The 19,863-nt window shown below is 36.9% G+C and overlaps 1 protein-coding gene across 1 annotated transcript in view; it reads right to left on the bottom strand.

Annotated features, from left to right (window-relative positions):
* Positions 1 to 449: 449 nt before the first annotated feature.
* The window catches only part of ANKS6 (ankyrin repeat and sterile alpha motif domain containing 6), a gene marked incomplete at both ends in the record, with an annotated part of 38,177 nt that continues 18,763 nt past the window's right edge, over positions 450 to 19,863 (bottom strand). Inside the window, 11 exons of the mRNA XM_079534019.1 lie at positions 450 to 499; positions 6,047 to 6,143; positions 7,041 to 7,157; positions 8,356 to 8,423; positions 10,631 to 10,744; positions 12,066 to 12,255; positions 14,471 to 14,652; positions 15,233 to 15,398; positions 17,140 to 17,343; positions 18,379 to 18,428; positions 19,098 to 19,302. Of these exons, the coding sequence (XP_079390145.1) occupies positions 450 to 499; positions 6,047 to 6,143; positions 7,041 to 7,157; positions 8,356 to 8,423; positions 10,631 to 10,744; positions 12,066 to 12,255; positions 14,471 to 14,652; positions 15,233 to 15,398; positions 17,140 to 17,343; positions 18,379 to 18,428; positions 19,098 to 19,302 (1,443 nt within the window). The remainder of the gene's footprint in view (positions 500 to 6,046; positions 6,144 to 7,040; positions 7,158 to 8,355; positions 8,424 to 10,630; positions 10,745 to 12,065; positions 12,256 to 14,470; positions 14,653 to 15,232; positions 15,399 to 17,139; positions 17,344 to 18,378; positions 18,429 to 19,097; positions 19,303 to 19,863) is intronic.

The following is a 19,863-nucleotide window of genomic DNA, read 5'->3' as shown; positions in this document are numbered from 1 at the left end:
GTAGATAAAGTGTATTTCTGTTAATGAAGAATGCAGCATTACTTTCCCTTTATATTCCTTCCCATAAAGCCACTACACTTTCTACATGTCTTTTTTCATGCTTTTGTTGCTCTTGATCTTGTCTACAGGGGTTCCTCTGGGTTCTTCATCTCTGGGCACTGAAGACTAAATAGAAAACAAACATCTTCATTCTTCCCGCTTTTCTTTCTTATCTTAAAATCCAAACCATGGAAGCTTTGAACAATTCAACTCTTAGGTTGAAATACAAAAGCAATCTTTTCATTACTTTCTTTGAGGCCTTGTAGGACTGGAATCATAAACATTAATTCATAAAGTTCTATACAAGTGTACCAAGGACTAAAGTTTCAAATTTTCATTTGTATGCTTGGATTTACTCATCTGGATCCCAGATTTCACTGTAAGATCAAAATCTCTTTTTATTCCAGTAGCTACCTCTTAGGAGCAACAGCTTCTTGTGGTTTTATGGAGCAGCCAGGAGCTGTAAAAAAAAAAATAAATAAATCTGACGACTTGCAGCCAGTGAGATTCAAAGCTTTACTCTAAAGAAGACCGACAAATTCCACAGTTACCACAAACAGGTTCACGTTTCCCAGTCTCACTGTTACATCTGACTCCAACAGCTTGACCCTATATAATTCATTTTACTCATCTTAAGCCTGCTCCTGTAAGAAATCATTTTATTTTCAGTTTATTTTCAGTTATTTTCCTTTTCTTTTTTTTTTTTCATACAATATCATTTCATCCATATGAGCTTTCTTCATCTTTTTATTTCTGATTTGGCATGCTTTAGATTCAGCTCTCCCTCCTTTCATGTCATTTATCTCTATGAACCTGTGGATCAGTGTCAGCCACATTCAGCCCTTTGATGAATGAGTGGATCTTGACCAATAAAAATCCCCTACACATTGGTCCTGGCAACTGGGTATTCAAAAATTCTGATTTGCTCCTTTACTAGAATCATCTAAGCAAACACATTGCCTGAACATACTAATTCAAATACTTCCTGTGAAAAGTACCATTTCTTCAATCCGGAGTTTTCTAAGAAAATCAGACTTTATACTGCTGCTTGCTATCTCAGTGAAGCAGAAATTTTTGTATTGCAGAGCAGTTCATCTTTCCTCATGCCTCCACAGGCTGCTCATCTGCTCTAAATTTGAACAACGAAGCAGAAATCTAATAGAGTGGTTTTATTTGTTCTTTTTGAAACATTCACTGGGTTATTAAAAAGCAACATCATCCTAGTATGCAGTTTCTCTTGTCAGGAACAGAAACCTGTCTGTTGTGATTAGAACACATTGGGAAAATGTTAAGCCTTTTCTCTTCCTTGGAAATTATAAAGTCAAAATTTCTTTGAGGTTTACACTTGGAAAGAATTAATTTCAGCAGAATTTTCTGAATGTCATCAATTAAATTCCATTAATAAAGATACCGAGACAACTCTTCATGCAAGTACTGTTTGCCTGTTCCGAACAGGGATAAGAACCATGGTGTCCTAAATCCTACTGGCTTATATATCCAGAAGCCACTGCATTATTTATATCGAATAATCATTTGCCTTATGTAGTTCAGGAACAGATTTAAATGTGGAGCTTCTGCAGCCTGGACAGTCAGCCTAATCTGGTATCATTGGCAGAGGCAAGAAGGAAGGTCTCAATATCATTCTGACAGAAAACGATTATATTTTAGAGCCTATTGTTTTCTGCGAAGAAGAAACATCTCAGTGCCAGCCCCAGGGATAACACAGAACCTGATGCACAAAGTAATCTCTCTCCCAGTGGTGAACTTTACTATAATTGAAACAGCTCAGCTGCCAAAACCCAATATACACTTGACAACTTTTCTACTTTCTTGTAGTGAATATCACAGAGAGCTCTGAAGCAGAGGCCTCAGCAGGAGGTGCTCAATCAGAAGGTAGCTGAGGTTCCAAAAACTAGCAATGGAGTATGAATGGCCAAAAATCCTTTAAGAAGAAACTGCAGTATCTTCTCTAACTAAGCCTGTTGCATGAAATTAGTTATGCAATCAATCCTTTATTGCTAATGGCACTGCTTTTACCTTTTCTTCCTATTGTTTTTTTTTTCCTTCTACTGCATTTCTTAGGAGTGTAAACACAATTACTGCTGTTCTATTTTCCATTCTTGAAACATTCATATACATGTTTTTCTGTTTCTATTGCTTGATATATTGAACAAGGCTGGAAAAGCACCAGCAGTTCCTACACCAGTGGCAGCAGAAGAACCTGGGCAGTGGGGAATGGGACATTTTCTGGGGAACTGAAGCTGGGTGGGAAGAGTGTAGAAGTTGTAGAGAATCACAGATTTGGTGATGGCAGTTGGTCTACAGGCTTCCAATAATTTTGAGCTTTTTTTTTCCTCAGGAAGTCAACAAAACTTAGTTTTGCTCCCCCACCCCCCCCACCCCCCTTTTTTTTTTCTTTTTTTTTCCTAAGCCTTATGGATATGCTCAGATTGCAGTGCATTATCTTCTTTACATCCCTAAAGGCTTCACAAAAGCAGAGCTACACTTGCAGCCACTCCATTTTAGGTACTAAGCTTTTAAAATTACTTAAAATACTGAGGAGGTCTCAGTGATAAGTATGAAACAGTGACACTGACACAGTTGAAAGAGTAGGATACTACTATTACCACATGAGCTACATCATGAAAGGGAGAATCATCAAGCAGCTTTTCTTCTCATACAGCTTGATGTATCCAGAAAGAGCTCTAGCAAAAGCAGTGGTGGTAGGCCATGCAAAAAGCATTAATATTTCATATATTTTTCAAACATTTCTGAGGAAGTTTCAGATGCAATTATGCCATCCAACTATTAGATAGCAATAAGAGCAACAGAATTAACACCAAAAACTAAGTGTAATTAATATGGAGAAGCTTGTGAAAGTTCCCATTTCACATAAAGAAGCCTTCTTTAAGTGGGACTCCAGGGTCTCTTAACTTGAAGTACTGCTAAAAAAAAGGTTATGAAAGAAATACACAAAGCAAGTAAAAAACTGCTAAGCCACAAGTTCTAGAGGAAGTCAATGATTAAGCAGCTCAACTTCTGAGAACAGAGAGCAGATTCTTGTTTATATTGCCAGGTAACAGAACTGATAAAAAATGATGCTCATCTTTTCAAAGATTCCAGCGGAGATCCAGGGAAACACAGACCACAGAGAAGGCAAGTAGTAGGAGGAAGGTAAGCATGAAAAAAAATTGAAATAATGAACCTCTGAAATGTTGGAAAATGTGGAAAATGTGGAAAAGAATCAAAAAAGGGAATTGAATGTCTTGTTTCATTAGCCTACTGGAATTTCATGAAGGAGCCAACAGTATTGTACACACAGAAGAGATTCACTTGATGCCTGAATTTTTAAAAGGTGTTTGGCAAGTTCCAAGGCTGGCTTTTAAGACAAGGAATCCAGAGAGTAAAAACATTTCTTGTGTGGATAAAGAATAGATAAGAAGGCAGAAGACAGAAGGTCAAAGTAAACAGTGACTTTCCACAGTGGAGAGATTCACCAGTAACATTTCACAGAGGACTACATGGACATTTGACTTATGACTCAGGAAAGGGCATATAAGGAAAATTTGTCATTTGACTCAAGTTATTCACATAAACAAAAACAAAGGCAAACAGTGAAGTGGAAAAAGGACTTTGTGAGACTTTAGTGACCAGACAGTATCAAGGTAGATGAAATCAGATGAAGATAAAAACGAGCTAATATGAAATCAGGCATACAGGAAAAAAACCAAAAACGTATGAATGGTTGTATAAAATGCTAAGCTCCCAGCTCACCCACAGTAGATGATCTACCATGTAACACACAGTTCCAATGAGTACCAATTCAGTCTTCCACTGTACTTAAAAAAGCAAAGTACTAGAAGCAACTAGTAAAAGTAACAGAACTGAAAAGGTAAGATGCTTGAAAAGCAATTACTGTATCAAGTGTAAGTCAACAGCATGCCTACATCTTGAGAATTTTACGTCAGGCTGGTATCTTCAAGTCTAAAAGGATATAGTGGAAAAAAGAAACGAAGACAGAAAAACTATGGTATAGGGTATAGCCTCCAAGACTTCCATCTGAAAAAAAGAAACACAGCTAAGGAAGAATATCACAGATATCTATAAAATCATCTGTGAGATGGAGGGAGGCAGTGAAGAAGGAGCAAATCATCTGCTGTAGCTTCTGATCCGATAGGATAATTGGAAATGGACAAAGGACATGGTAAGTTCACAACAAATGAACGATGTGAAAGCAAGTAGCTCTTTACACAAATGTCAGATGAGACCAGATGATACAGCTGTACGTGACTGAGAATTTCGGATCTCACTCAGAACAGATGCTGTTATGTTCTAAAATATTACACCTTCCTAGAAATCACTTCAAGTTCCAGAGACTATGTAAAGGTCCCACTGCTACTTTTTAAAATAAAAAGCAGCTTACCTTGCGTGGAAATTTCTTTTACCTACATGTGCACTTCCTCTGCTATTGCTTCCACTGCTGTATTTCAGCCAAATCTACTTCATGGAGCTCTCACACACAATAATCCAAAAGCGAGATCTCTGATGAGCGGGAGCAACTGTTGCCTCATTCTTACAAAACAACATTCTCCCCAGCTCTGTGCCACAATAACTGTTTTCTGCTTACCCGCAAGTTGCTTGAAGACAATTCACATCTATGTTTTTTCAGTTATTGGGTAATTCCTGTTCAATGCATCATTTTATCAATTTCCAAATATTGGCTTCTGCTCACCTAGTAGTACCTACAGAAGAGGCTCTTCAAGTCTGGGATGTTATCAAGAGACATCCAGAAGTTTCCACACATGCTGACTACTCTTTGAATGGGAAGAAAGCTGCACAGTGCATTCATTGACACCTGACAGTGGCTTTCAGTCATGTGGACTCTATGGAATTCAGGAAGTTGCTCACATTGGCTAATGACCTCAGCAATGACCAGTTTTCACAAAGACAGCAGTGTAACTAGAGTTTTAACTTCCTTTCACATATTTAATGACATTCATCTGATTGAGATTGGAACAACTGGGACTCGTTCATTACATAGGCCTGCTAAAGAACACAATACCCCAAATATTTAGCATAACCACAAAACAAGTGTTGTAATTTTGTGAGTGGATGCAAGGTGAAAAACAAGCAACTGAAGGACAGTAAGAGGTACTTAAATTTCTTAAGAGCCATTCATTGTCCCTATGTTCTTCTAAAATATAGGTCCAGAAATACACATAGGAATAAGTTTCGTCCTATTCCTCGACCTCGATTGACAGATGTGTATCTGTCTTTGGCTCAGACTGCTAGCAGGGCAGAAATTTAAAGCTTTAACATCTAAGTGTGACTGTGCTGAATGTATTTAGCTGATGTAGGTCAGAACACCTTTCCATACATTTTGATTATATATCTAGAATTGAAAATGCAGTTTTAGTTTTGCTAGCCATTGCAATAGTTAGCAATTAATGTTGGTAGTTGGAATGGATGTATTCTAAACAAGGCACCTGCAGGTAGTCATATAAAAATATTACCTATACAAAATAAATGCATGCATACAGAAATACATAAGTAAAGTAGCTGTTAAGGCCATTATGCTAAATTTCAAACCTCAAATACGTTGGATCTACTTGATCACACTGAAGGAAATTGTCTCATAAACATTATGAAAAAAAGAACCAAATACCCTATATCATATAGAAACTCACCTCTCACTGCTGCTCTTCAACATACTTCATACTGAACATACTTCAGTTTGCTATACTTATATCCATTTTCTGTGTTCAATAATAATAAATGCAAAACAAAAATCTTACACTCCTTTCAAATACTACTGAAGTGTGTGCACAGATCTTATAAATATCTCTTCTTTTTTACCATGAAATCTTCTCTACAGTCTCAGTAAAAGACACAGATGCGCATCAAACACAGAGAATGGTTAACTAGCTTGTTTTCCACATTCTGTCCTCCAACTAGAATTAATTAAAAATAATAATATGCCATTCAGTTAATGTCAGGTGGTACTTACTCTGGGAATGACCAGGAGGCCGTGTGTTACTAACACTACTCTCAAAGGAAGAGTGGAAGTTGTGTATAGTTTCTTGTAAAATCTGTCTCTCTCGTCCCTGGGAAAACAAAACAAAACCACATTAAATATTTCTGTTTCAGGAAAAAAATATTCTAAGTTCACAAAAACATGGAAAATATGCATTTCTATGCCCCCAGAGAGTCACAATGCATTATGAGGAATAATATAAAATCCTTTTCTACCTTATATATAGAAAATTTTGCAGTCTCCTGAAACTGTCAGACATCAGTAAAAGCATTTTCAGGATTTTCTTCATGACTATAGCAGCATGGGACATCATCTTTCTCTCCAAATTTGTAGCTTTGTCTCTGCTGCTTTTGATCTCACCTTAGGGAATTATCTTTATGTTTTGTTTATGTGAGCTTCCAATATCAGAGAGAGATTGAACCCTGAAACTTTAAAAAGCATCTGAGTAGTTCAGCAGTCCAAATTAAAGAGATTCTCCAGTCCATAATCTCTTTGACATTAACAGAGCTTCTTGTACATCATCGCTAGACCACAAGTTTATGTGACAAGGCAGAAAGAAAATAAGTGAGAAATGAGAGAAGTGATCATTTATCTAATTACAAAAAATAAACATTGGTGGGAAAAATAAAGGAGACATTTCACGTCACGTTCAACTTAGTGTCACTGAAATCAGTGCTCACTAATCATAACATGGCCAACATTTGTGTTAGTGTCAATTTTTAATATATCTGCCTTTGTAAAACTCTGTATAAGAGCAGTACAGTTACTGAACTAGGGAGGAGTTTATGCAATAGAACAGGTGGTACCAGAAAAGAAGGTATTCTTCAATAAGTATGTTAAATGTCTTCTTTGGAAAACATTTCTTTCACTTTTCCAGCTAACATCTGCAATTGAATTTCCAAATATATATTCAATTAACAATACAAACGTGGAATTAACTTATTAAGTACCATATTTCAAAACCTACCTTTCCTGCATTCAGTTCAGAAATAGCTGCCAGAATTTGCTGCCTTGAACCGTCAGTTTTAATACCCAGTTCTTTCAGATCACCATCAGTAAGAGTAAGGAAGGCTTCCATATCCACCTGCATGTGAAAAAGGAAGAAGTGTTTACCTAGGTAAGATTCACTACTGAAGGATAGATATATATTTTTTTTTAATTATATAAAATTACTGGAAATATATTCTATATTGTGCATGCAAAAAACTTTAATAAATTGACAACTTCAAATGGTACCTACTTTTCCACCCTGCTGTTGAATATTAAATCTGCTGTTAATACTTCAGTTATTTGTTATGACATTGTTTAAATGTTCATGGATTTTATTGGTCTTTAGAAAAACACAGTCTTTTCCTTACTGCAACTGTTTGTTGGTCAGACTAAGGTTTTTCTCACCTTTAAAAGCACAGCTGGATTTTCAGAATACTGTGTTTTTTTTCACTGCCTCCTAAGGAAAATTTAGGGTTTGTTCATAAATCAGTTATACTCTATCAGAACATCCACAAAGCTGTGATAAAAGCAAACATCCATAACTTCATATTGAGAGAAACTTCACACACAAGCATTTCTACAAAATGCTTTATTCCCTATCACTCTAGAGAACAATAATAAGCCCAGAGTACATGGTGCTGAATTTTGAACTCCACAGCAATAGCAATTTATTACATGTCCATTCACTGCCCTCTGCCTTCCAACAAACAAACATGCGATGATTGTTTGCATTTGTTGATGCCTTAAACACTGAAATGAACTATTTTCATTTTCACTAATTATTTTTTTTAATTCCATCCTTCAGGTAAGTCACTGTTGCAGGTCTTATCTACAACAACACTCAAGTTCTCCAGTTTAAAATCACCTTCTGCTTATTCATAGTGGATAAAGTAGGGAAAGCAACCATCTCAGGGACTCACAGCCTGCTGTTCTCTGGCTGTAAGTAATGTTCCAGCTGTGATTTCAAAAGTGATACAGCAAGTCCTATAAACTGTTCATCCCCATTGGATATGGACATATATAGAGAAAGCAGGAAGCAAAAATGGAAGAAAAAAATATCTGAGGCATCTATAACCAAAATGTAGATTCAGTGAAAAAAGCATTGATATGTTCCTGGAAGAATTCTAGGAATATGACTTTGGTCCATGTTTCTAGGTCCTTTCTGCAACTAGAAATGGCTGTAAAACTTTAATTTTTAAGTTGAGATTTTGGATCATAATTTTAATGCAATGTGTGTCATGTCATACTTTTTCTAAAACAGCAAAAAAATAAACCTTTTAAAAAATATTTACCTCTTGTTCCTCAAAAATAGGTTGATATTTCTCAAGGGACAATTTTTTAAGGATGCCAGTCAGCTCATCTGTCATGTCAGAAGAAAAAGAAAAAAAAGAAAAAAAAAGGGTCAGAAAAGATTAATTGTATTGATCTTTGCAATGTTAACTGTTGAGGATATATTATCAAATGATATATTCCACACAATGACATACTGCAAAATAAAACCAATAACATTTACTCTGCACCAAAAGTAAAAGTACTGTCTTATTGTAATTCTATCTAGTCATACGTTGGTAGGATAAAATCCTTTTGCTGTATCCTCCTTTCTTCCTCATAAAAACAATCTTAAATAAACAAACTTTTGAGGACAGCTTTAATGCCTAAAATGCAGGTGCTTGGCCCTGAAAGGCTGATTCAGATCAGGCTGTCTATACATCAAAACTTTTCAAGAAGGCAGTGAACTGAATGAGGAATCTCCTTAACATGAGCCAGCAGTGCGCTCTGGCAGCTCGAAAGGCAAATGGGATCCTGGGCACCATCAGGAGAGGGGTGGTCAGCAGGGACAGGGAGGTGATTGTCCCTCTCTACTCGGCTCTTGTGAGGCCCCATCTGGAGTACTGTGTCCAGGTGTGGAGCCCTCAGTACAAGAAAGACATGGAGATTTTGGAAAGGGTCCAGAGGAGGGCGACTAAGATGATCAGGGGGCTGGAGCACCTCCCCTATGAGGACAGGCTGAGGGAGTTGGGCTTGTTCAGCCTGGAGAAGAGAAGGCTGCGGGGCGACCTCATTGCAGCCTATCAGTACCTGAAGGGAGCCTACACCCAGGAGGGGAGTAAACTCTTCAAAAGGGCTGACAATAGCAGGACTAGGGGAAATGGATCCAAGTTGAAGGAGGGAAGATTTAGGTTGGACGTTAGGGGGAAGTTCTTTACAAGGAGAGTGGTTAGGCCCTGGAACGGGCTGCCCAGGGAGGTTGTGGATGCCCTGTCCTTGGACGTGTTCAAGGCCAGGTTGGACGGGATCCTGGGCAACCTGATCTAAATGTGTATGTTTGGTGGCCCTGCTAGGCAGGGGGGTTGGAACTACATGATCCTTGAGGTCCCTTCCAACCCGGGTGATTCTGTGATTCTGTGATTCTGTGAATCTCCATAGCATGATTCAAGAAAGTAAGATGTAGAGCAAGCACCTACCCACTCACTTATTGAAAACATTGATACAACAAGGGTACATGCAAATCTCTTCTGCTCAAGCAGCTGACATCCAGTCTTGAACACAGATAGCTGAAGTCCAACTAAGGTGAAACTTGAGCAGAATTTAAGTTTCATAAGGTTACCTTCCCAGGCTAACAGGTCTGGATATTGGGCCTCCTCTCAAAGTCCGATCAACTTAAAAGCTGGAGGGCCTGATAGCAACTCTTAAAACACTTTTGAAATATGATTACCTAGTTAAAAAACAAGTGCAGTTTTAGATTAACTCACCATTACCTCTCTTGATTACACAGTACTTCTCTGAACTCAAGATTCTGTTTATTTGTACTGTTATGATGTCACAAACAATGCACGTATTACCAAAATTATCATCTGAACTAAAAAACTAATGTAAAATGAAGAACATATCATAGAAACATATCATAGGATCATAGAATGGCCTGGGTTAAAAAGGATCACAATCATCACCCAGTTTCAACCCCCCTGCTATGTGCAGGGTCACCAACCACCAGACCAGGCTGCCCAGAGCCACATCCAGCCTGGCCTTGAATGCCTCCAGGGATGGGGCATCTACAACCTCCTTGGGCAACCTGTTCCAGTGTGTCACCACCCTCTATGTGAAAAAACATGACTGAAAACATTATACCATGAAACTATATTTAATATAATATACCCTATGTAAACTTGCTTTCATTGCAAAGACATAACCATTCTATTTTCAAATATACTTTGGTTTTATTTCCTTCTTTGTCTTTAAAAACAAGGACTTATTTTGACAACTTGTTTGATATTCTTAACTTGTAAAGGCATACCAATCTTAGACAATATTTTCAAGTTTTCCTTTCCTCTTTCTCTCTTCCTGTATTATGCAGCAATTTCGAACAAAACCAGAAAAATGTCTCAATTTTGTAATTCCTACATTGAAAGTTGTTTCACCTTTGCTTTTTCTCTAAGTTTGATTTTACTTACACTTATATCTAGTCTCCTTATCTGCCTGAACAAAGAAGCATAGGTTCTCTGAGCTCTGCTACATTTAGCACCTCTTTGGCACTGTTCTATAAGAGTAGAAGTAGGATAAGGTTACCTTTCTCCAAGTTGTCACCACCTCCTTTTGCTCTCATGTGGCTTCTTCTTTCATTATTCTCTACATCACTGGCTCTCAGAATAGGAAAAAGCTGATGGTCCACCAAGTGATTACCTAAGAAAAAACCATGCACACTTCTGAATCACGCTGCCTACTGGTCATTCAAGCCATAACCAAAGAAAATGAACTGATAAATTCATTTCAGTTTACTTGAAATAGGAAATAATTAACACTACATAACTACTCTTCTGATTACTGCTGGGCCTCTAAGCTGTTACTGATGAAAAACTAACAATAAGAGAAGACCTTGAAAGAAAGGACCACTCAAGTATAAAAGCTTACAAGCACAATGAACCCAGAACTACTTCAGCTTCTGACAATCTATACCTCTGCAAGAAACTTGCTGTATCATAGCTCTAGTGGTGCTGTCATAAAGCGCTGCTTCTCAAGGTGAGATTATAACAGCTGATAGCTTGGGGAATTCCCTTTCTTTTCCAAGAATCAGTTATTTTCCTCTCTATATATTTCTAACCTGACAACTTTTTTGTTATCAAGTCGTTATTGTAAAATGGCACTAACTGAAGCGTGAAAGGATTTTCTCCAGTCATCAGTACAATATGTTACAGCTAGGACACAATAAGAGGATAGAAAGTGGGTCAAATAACACCTCCCTTCAGGGTAGACAGGGAAGTACAGTGCCAGCAGAAAGTTAGCGTAAATGAAAATAAAAATCAATCCTGACACTTTCCAAACAAATAAGCAAAAAACAACCACAGCGAATATAGGACATCTGCCTCTTGCAGAAACTAAATAAAAGTATCCACATCTCTTATTTAATAGATTTTGAGTCATGTTATTTTTCCCAATTTTTGGAATGTTTACAGAAAAAAAAAAAAAAAGTAATTGATATTCTACTTCCAAATATCCTGTAGCAAGAGGACTTTTATATGTAGAAGTTGAAATTTAGACCTAAAAATTCAAGTTAAAAATAGATAATCTCACTGGAAAAGTATGAATTGTTATGAATCAAAAATTGTCTTTCTATAACGATGTGTTTCACTGAATTTACTAAAAACATTTTCATTTCAAATTTGGGGAGAAGTTTTCTACCCTTAGTAAGTGATGGAAAAGCATATTTAAGCCAGAAAATGGAGGAAGAAAGGATATGCCATACAAGTGGCCTACATGCTCTATGATATCTTCAGAATGGTAATTATCTCCCTCAAACTGGAAGCAATCATAGTTTTTGGACCATAAACACCCACTATTACTGCTGGAATGCAAATCTCAAAGCAGAAAAGACTAAAATATTTTTTTCTACATAAGAAAATGTTCTCACTCTCATGCAGACAGACAATAGATCAGTACAATTATAGTTTTAAACACTATGTACTCTTGATAAATGAATCACTTGTAATTGCAGTGATCTACTCACCATCTTCTGTAATAGTACCACTGCTGGAACCATTGCTCTTGGCCTGTCTGTGAGAAGAGGAGAGAGAGGACTCCACGTTGTGAACCTTAGGAGACGGAGAGGGTGATGGGGAAGGTGTGAGAGTTGGTGATGTGCTTTTAGATGTAGATGAAGTTCCAGATGGAGGTCTTTTGTTCATCTCTGTTTTTTGCTACAGTTAATAACATAATTATTTAGGGAAGAAAAATTTAAAAAAGCATTTACCTATATATGATCTATATATATATATGCCTATATTATTCAGCTTTTTGTTTCCTTTCTTTAAATCTTGTACAGTCTCTCCCTCTCATGGACAGCATTTGCAAATTGATCAGTGTAACTTCATGGCACTTTTTAGATCAGTTCCAAATTTAGACAACATAATCTTAATGGGAGGACACAAGAGTTTCCAAAATGGTTACAGACAGTACTTTTCAGCACTTATGCTGCTTATTACAACAAAGTGGGCTGCTTAAGGTCTTGCAGCCAGTATGGATCCCTATGTAATTGTGTATTCCCAGCAGACACTGCTGTCCAGAAAATCATCCCAGAGGTGATATGTGAACATCTATAGTGAGACATCTGAGCAAAGAGCACTAAAGAGTTGCTGTCTTTCCAACATACTAGCGTAATTTCTATTTAAAAATCTTTTCAATAGAATTATGAACTGCATTCCCAATAAGATTATTTACAGTGCATCATTACTCACTACTTCTTTATCCCCTAACATCTTCCACTGTGAGTGTGAATAATAATTAAACTTCTTACTGGCAGCAGTGTTGTAATGACAGGTCTTAAGATCAGCAGGTCAAAGCTCACAGGCACAGATATTATACCTTAATAGGCCAACTAATGGAACTAGGAAAAAAAGTATGATTTTTTGGATGTATAAGCAGTTCTGAAATTATTTCCAAGACGAAAATAAGCTGAGAGCAACTGCTGACAATTTAATTAGAAATATATTGTTCAGACCACCTCTGAAAAAAAAACCTTTTGATACCTGTTCAGCGGGGGAGACTTTAAGGAGGGAAGAGGATAATAAAGTGATTTTGTCTACTAGAAAGAAAGAGACAGATCATTTATAACCTGCAGAGTAATTATGTGGGGTAGAAAGGAAGGAAAGATTATAAGTCCATAGCTTTTGGAGTCCAGCAGAGTTATAGATTTTTAGTCTTAATCTTAATTTTAAAACATGACTGGTAGTCCATTTAGAATCAGGGCTGACAGATCGCACAGTGACTGTTCATGGAAACTATTTTGGCATTGGTAGTTGCACAATTTTCTTTTTCTGACTGTTGCCCTCTGAAATATCGCTTTTTAAATCACTGAAGAAGTTTGTGACTTTGTTTAACATCAAAATTTCACTTATTAAACATGCCTATTCCTTACTGTTCCCATAGAAGACATCACAGAATGAGAGAGCAAATGTAATTTTTGTTTCTTCAGGCAAAGCTCTAAGAAGAATCAAAACCAAACCAAAACAAAACAAAGAGTTGTCTAGAGATTACATAAGAAAACATTGAGTTTTTCTCTTGGTCATGTGTACTAACAGTTGCAGAATAAAGGACTTCAGAACTAAAACTCCAAATTTCGTGCTTTCTTTCTCTTGCTGTCTGAAATTTAAACTTTCCCTGTGTGAACAAACACATATTTCATAACAGTATATAACATCCTCTGCAAGGATGCTGCTCTCTAGCATGCTCCTGTGCAGAGTCTGAAGATTTTACATCTTTATCCTTGAAAATTTTGTTTTATGCAGCCATTAGCTTCAAAGTCCATACACAGAAATAGGCAGGTCATGAGGGTAAAGCTATTTCAGGAAATCCACAGAAAAGTCAGCACAGATAAGATATCCAGCGCTTGTGAGCAAAGCCTGATTTTGATAATGATATCTTGATGTTCATGCTGTTTAAAAACAACATCTTGTGGACCAGTACCTGTATAATATTGGGATGAGCAGATCCTGGTATCCATTATCTAACGCTTTTCATTCAGGTTTGGAAGGAAGCTTTCCTCAGCTTCAGAGGAAAGCTTAGGGATAACTAACACGTAAAACACAAGCCTCAATTATGAGTCAAGGATGGAAGTCATATGAAATGTGAATTCAAAATAACAGAAAATATATGCCTCAAAATCAAGTATTACATTTACTGCTTGTAAAATAAAGTGAAATTAACAATAAAGCAAAATTGCATGTCATTATTAGGTTTGATCCTTTGTGTATTTGTAATTACAAGAAAGGTTTGTAAAACTGTAAAGTTTCCACTGCTTTAGCAGTTAATTAATTAATTTTAGGCTTTGCAATGTTACACAGCTGTACTTATCAATCACTCATGACTGACATGTGACCTATTAAAATAAGTTAATTTAGAAGCAGAAATACTTACATTCATTTGTATCTTTACTACGTGTCCATTACCAGCTGTTTGAGCACACTGCATATCAGACAGGGTGGATGAAGGAGTTGCCTGGACTGGACTATTGTGTTGGCTGGGCTTCTGTTCAGGTAAGCCTGCTGCTTTTCTTCTTTGAGCTGCAATCTGCGATAAAACATTGTCTGCACTGCCACCTAAGGAAAACAAACAAACAAAAGAAAAAACAACACACAGAGTCAAGGAGATCATCAATTTTAAAGGTCTGTTAATACTCAATTCACCTGTCTTCACCATTCACTATCACTTTAGAACTGACTGTGTATGAGGGAACTTCAAGGTTCAGATCTGTTCCACAACTTTCAGCAAAGGAGCAAAAAACCAGCTATGAGAGGAGAGGAGCCAACCTTGTTTACGTGCACACACACATATGCAGCTGACTTTCATCCTCTTTGGATACATTTCCTGCATTGCTTCACCATATTTTCTTTACAGTTGGCAGATACAGTTCAAGCCACATATGCAAGCTCCATGAAATACATGCTGGAACATCCAGCTGGAACAAGTGTACATCTGAATCACCATGAGTGGATTCAATAAAATAAAAAAGTTTTTCTGATAGAAGAGTTAACCTATGAGACTTCTGCAACAGATGTGAGGCTTTTGCTTCCTTATGTAGGTGTCCAAAGTTCACTTCTGTTCCAATACTTCATAGAAATGTTGATTGTGCATCAGGTTCAAGTGACTTTTATATTAAAAACGATAGCAGCATGGTACCTGATCTGTTATGCAGTTCTCCTCCATGCCTATTAATTCCTGCAATGTTATTGGATCCACCAGAAGAATGAGGAGAATGGTTGAAATTGGTAGAATTTGAAGGAGATGCAGGTCTTCTTGCAAATGCTGGTAATTTGACTGGTCTCGTACCTTTACTAACAGATGTCTGAAAAAGAAAAAAAAAATTTTCTTCCTTAAGCAAAACAAAAATTAAACTTCAACAGCTATTTTACACATTTTAAGTTCAGGATCTTTCAATGAAGAAACAGAAGGATATACAAAATATTCTTTCTTTGCATATACATGTATATTTATACAAACATATTTAAATCTCTATTTATATAAATGTATATAGTATATTGAATATGTCTTCAATGAAAAAAAAATGACATCATAATAAAGGTATTAGGCCTCCTTAACCTTTGGCCAACATGAAATGAGCAGATGCAATGCACCTGAGAAATAATATAGAAAAAATTGTGATTAGTGGCAAAAAAAAAAAAAAAGTAAAACTTCTTTCATGCAGAATCCTTTTTTGTCTCTCCCTTCTTACAGAACAGCTACCAACTCCTTTTCAGTCTTAATATCCTTCTTTCTTACTAATGAAGCTGCAACAAGCAACATGAACTTTCTCTCCTCCAGCTGCATATTCATATTCTCCTCAATGTAAACATCTATCTGCATCATTTTACTATTTCAACTGATGCAGTAAAGATATACCTACATGCTAGCCAAATGTTCAACCACGTCTGCAACTTCCTTGAATTCTCCTTACACACTACTGGCCACTGCTGACCATTTGATATATGACTCCTAAAGCTCAGCTTTTTTGTGCTTCTTAACTTGTTACTCAAATAACTTCTTCCAGCTCTGACTTACAATATTTCTCTCCCCTGTTCCTATTCTCTGAATAACACATTTCTCATTTCTTTCCCTACAGAAATGTAGCTAGTGGCTAGTCCTCCTTTACATGCTTTGCTCGTCTCTTTATACATGTGAGCCACAATCATTTTTAGGATGATAAATTAAACTTTACCTTCCTGAGATCAATTCCCTTCTAATCATAGAATGGTTTGGGTTGGAAGGCACCTTTAAGATCACTTAGTTTTCCAATCCCCCTGCTATAGGCAGGGATACCTCCCTCTAGACCAGGTTGCATCCAGCCTGCCCTAGTGCACCACATTCCACCTAAACCTCCTTATTGGTGGTATTAAGCTAACTTTCACCTAAAACAGGAAGACAGAAAAAAATCATTCTAAAATGTCTTCACTGTCACATTTCTAGAACTGACAGGAAATACACGTCTGGACTAGTAAAATAAAGTTTACTACGATATTAGAGTCCAATTTTCAGAAGTAGGATCTTCTCTGTGAGCAACTAGGAGAGCAAAGGTTGTCAAGATTGTTAAGGTCACATGATCATTAACTGGTAAAATATTATCACTTGCTAAACTTCCCAGCATATTTTTGCATACGACACATCTCAGCAGTTTTTCTTCACTTCCTCCCAGTTCCTAAAAAACTGAGAAACCTTCTTCTCCCACAGCTTGTCTTCGGAACTAGAGCAGCTTCAGATATTCTAGAATGGCTATGCCTACTTTGGCAACTAATACATAAGGGTGGAAGCAATAGTCACTTTAGCAGTTTGCAGCAAATTCCTTATGTCTAGTCATTTGTTCCAATGAACATCAAACAAGACATTTTATTTCACAGGAAACTTCCATACCATTTACATTCCTCCCACAGAGGTATGTATTCTTCCTAAAAAGCAGACCTTAAAAGGAGAAGACATTGCTAAGACAATAGGTTCAAAATCATTTCTAAACATAGAACTGATGTGGTTCACCAGCCAGCATGCCCCAGACATAATAACACACAGTATTATTTTTACATATTTCATTTGCTTACTACATCTGAGTTCCCACTACTGTTAAAATCATGCTTGATTGCTCTCTGTGGCCAGGCAGTTCTCATCTGTTCAGCTTTGCCATCTTTGCTGATTCGTGTTCGATCAGAATTCCAAAGCTCAAAACTGGAGGGTGGTAAGAAAGGGGGTATCACTGCTTTCAATTTATCGCTAGGCAGCCTGGTAAACGGAGCACTGCTTCTCAACTGAGAGAGGGAAAAAAAAAGAAAGGAAAACAGAAGTGAGATTCTTCTTAGAATGTTACTGGGTGCTAACGATGCTGTTTCCACGTTAAATAAAAAGATGGAGACAAATGCATTTTTAAACAAAATTAAATGGAAATGAGACATAAAAGTACCATCTGTGAAGATGCATAGCACATCATAACAGACAGAGTCCAAGGTGCATATTGGCATGAGGAAGTTCATTCACTCAGTACAAAGAAGTGGCACAAACTGTCCCTTTCTTCATCAGTTTTAACAGGAATGTTAACAAGCAACTTCCAAAGAAACAACAAACAGGATGCTTGGTAAGGCTGTCCTCTCTGATCTCCTAGATAAGACACCTGGAAATACTGAAAACCTATTTGTTCCTGCCCTACATGTATTCACCAGAAAAAAAAAAAAAAAAAAGAAAAAAAAAAAAGAAAAGAGCAGCACAAGTGATACTGGCTCCCTGGAGTTCTGCCAGTGAATCCTATCAAAATTTACTCAATCTTCTTAAAACAGAAAATAAAAGATCACCAACCAAATTTAATGACATCTCCATGGAGTAACCTGTAGGAGAACTTGAAGATAAAGCACAACAAAAGAAGAAACAGAATAATATAAATATACATCCCAAACTATTTTACGGTTTACTTTATTTCTTACTTTCAGATTGCTCTGTTTCATGTCTTCCTCACAGTGTACCACTTGTCGGTGAGTAATCAGCCATCCAGTCAATCTATTTTACTAATTCATTGCTGATCACACAAATGGATAACTCATGAAAGAAGTCAGCATTCATCAAGAGCTGTCATACTGTACTATTTGTACTACTTCCTAGTCTATAGAACAACATACGTATCACAGCTTGTCAGTTCCGCTCCACTGACTACCAACCAGTGATAGTTCTATTTGTAATGTATATGAGTTGTATATCATGTAAAACAAAAACAAAACAAAGCAAAAGTAAAACAAACAACACAAGGAAACACTAACTGCATTATCTTCTGAACATGCCAAGAATGTTTAACATACCATGGTTGTCAATAATTCATCATCCTTCCCTCCTTTTGCAGTGTTTACACCTGAAAAAATACATAAATGAAGTTTTATTTTCTGCATGCCCCTTCTTTTTATTCTTAAGGATAGCTTTTGTTTGCACAGAACTACAGAACCATTATGGCTCAAAAAGATTTCTAAGATCAGCTAGTACAACCATTCTAAAACATTCAGCAGCTGCAGCCTCAGTAAGCACAGAGAATCGCATTTTCCACTGATGCCTCATATACCTAAATTAAAGTGAAGTCAGTAGTCTTTCTTCACATTATAAATTGTGGGACTTTTGCACAAAGAACTGTACAGTTTCAATAAGTGTTCTTTATAATTTGGGCTTTTCTGAACTTTTTTTCTCAGATTGATTTTAAACATACTGATTTTCACAATATAAATTATTTTATTGAGGATAGGAACAACTCCTGAGCGAGCTGTCCATTCCTTGACAAATTTAAGAGTTCCTGCTACAAAGCTGTACCAGTGTTACTGTAGCATTTCCCTGCTGAAAGAAGGTTGCCCTCAACATTCAGCACCATCAACAGTCAGGGGTACAAATGTATCTCTTTCTATACCATACAGATACAATTTGTGACCTTTCAGCTACACTAAACTGAACAAGAACTAATAAACCAGAAATAATATAATCTCAACTATCCCATAAGAGCTTACTTCCTATCAGACAACTCCAGCTTTATCACTACCTGTGTTATTTGTGACCCAGGCCATAGGAGCATCAGTAGTTCCAGAGGAGTTTGTGTCACCCTGTGGAACTGCTTTCATGGTGGAATTTAATGAAGATTCAGGTTCATCAGGAAAAGGCCCAAACTGATTGGAAGAAAATCCATGGCGCAATGTCTGAGTCAGCTTCAGCTTGCGGAATCGATTGGACATCCTGCTCCACCAAGACTGGATTGAGAAGGAAAAAAGAACAATTTAGTTCCAACTAAAATAAAAGCACGAGGAAAAGAAATGTACAACTAGGTAATCCTTACTGCAGTGACAATGGAGTTCCAGAGTGAAACTACAAATGCAATCTTAAAATGATTTGCAAATATCAACAGAATCCTTCTTCATCAGGCATAGGTAAGATTAATCTTTGTCCTTATTCTTCATTTGGAAAATAGCTTACAATACTTTTGCACACTAACTCAAAAAATGAAGTAGACAACAATATTGTTTTAATTTGAGCCAGAAATCTTTACAGCTACATGGCAAATACTTAACCTGACAATCAACTTTCAACTTTACCATCCATTCCTCTGTTCTATGGCATCAATGAATGGGAATGCATATTTTCTTCTTCTTAGAGGCATACATTATTATAATAGAAATTATTGGAGCTGCATGGAAGCCTCTCCTTCAGATTTTGAAAATTAGTGGCAAACCAACAGAGTTCTGACAGTGTTACTGTCAAAATCAAGATCCACAATACATATAGTGCTGCTGTACAGGTAACTTTAACACTCT

The sequence above is a fragment of the Tetrao urogallus genome (genome assembly GCF_951394365.1).
Source record: "Tetrao urogallus genome assembly, chromosome: 3".
Lineage (NCBI taxonomy): Eukaryota > Metazoa > Chordata > Aves > Galliformes > Phasianidae > Tetrao > Tetrao urogallus.
The sequence above is the reverse complement of the archived record's forward strand: the minus strand, read 5'-3'. Positions and strand labels throughout refer to the sequence as shown.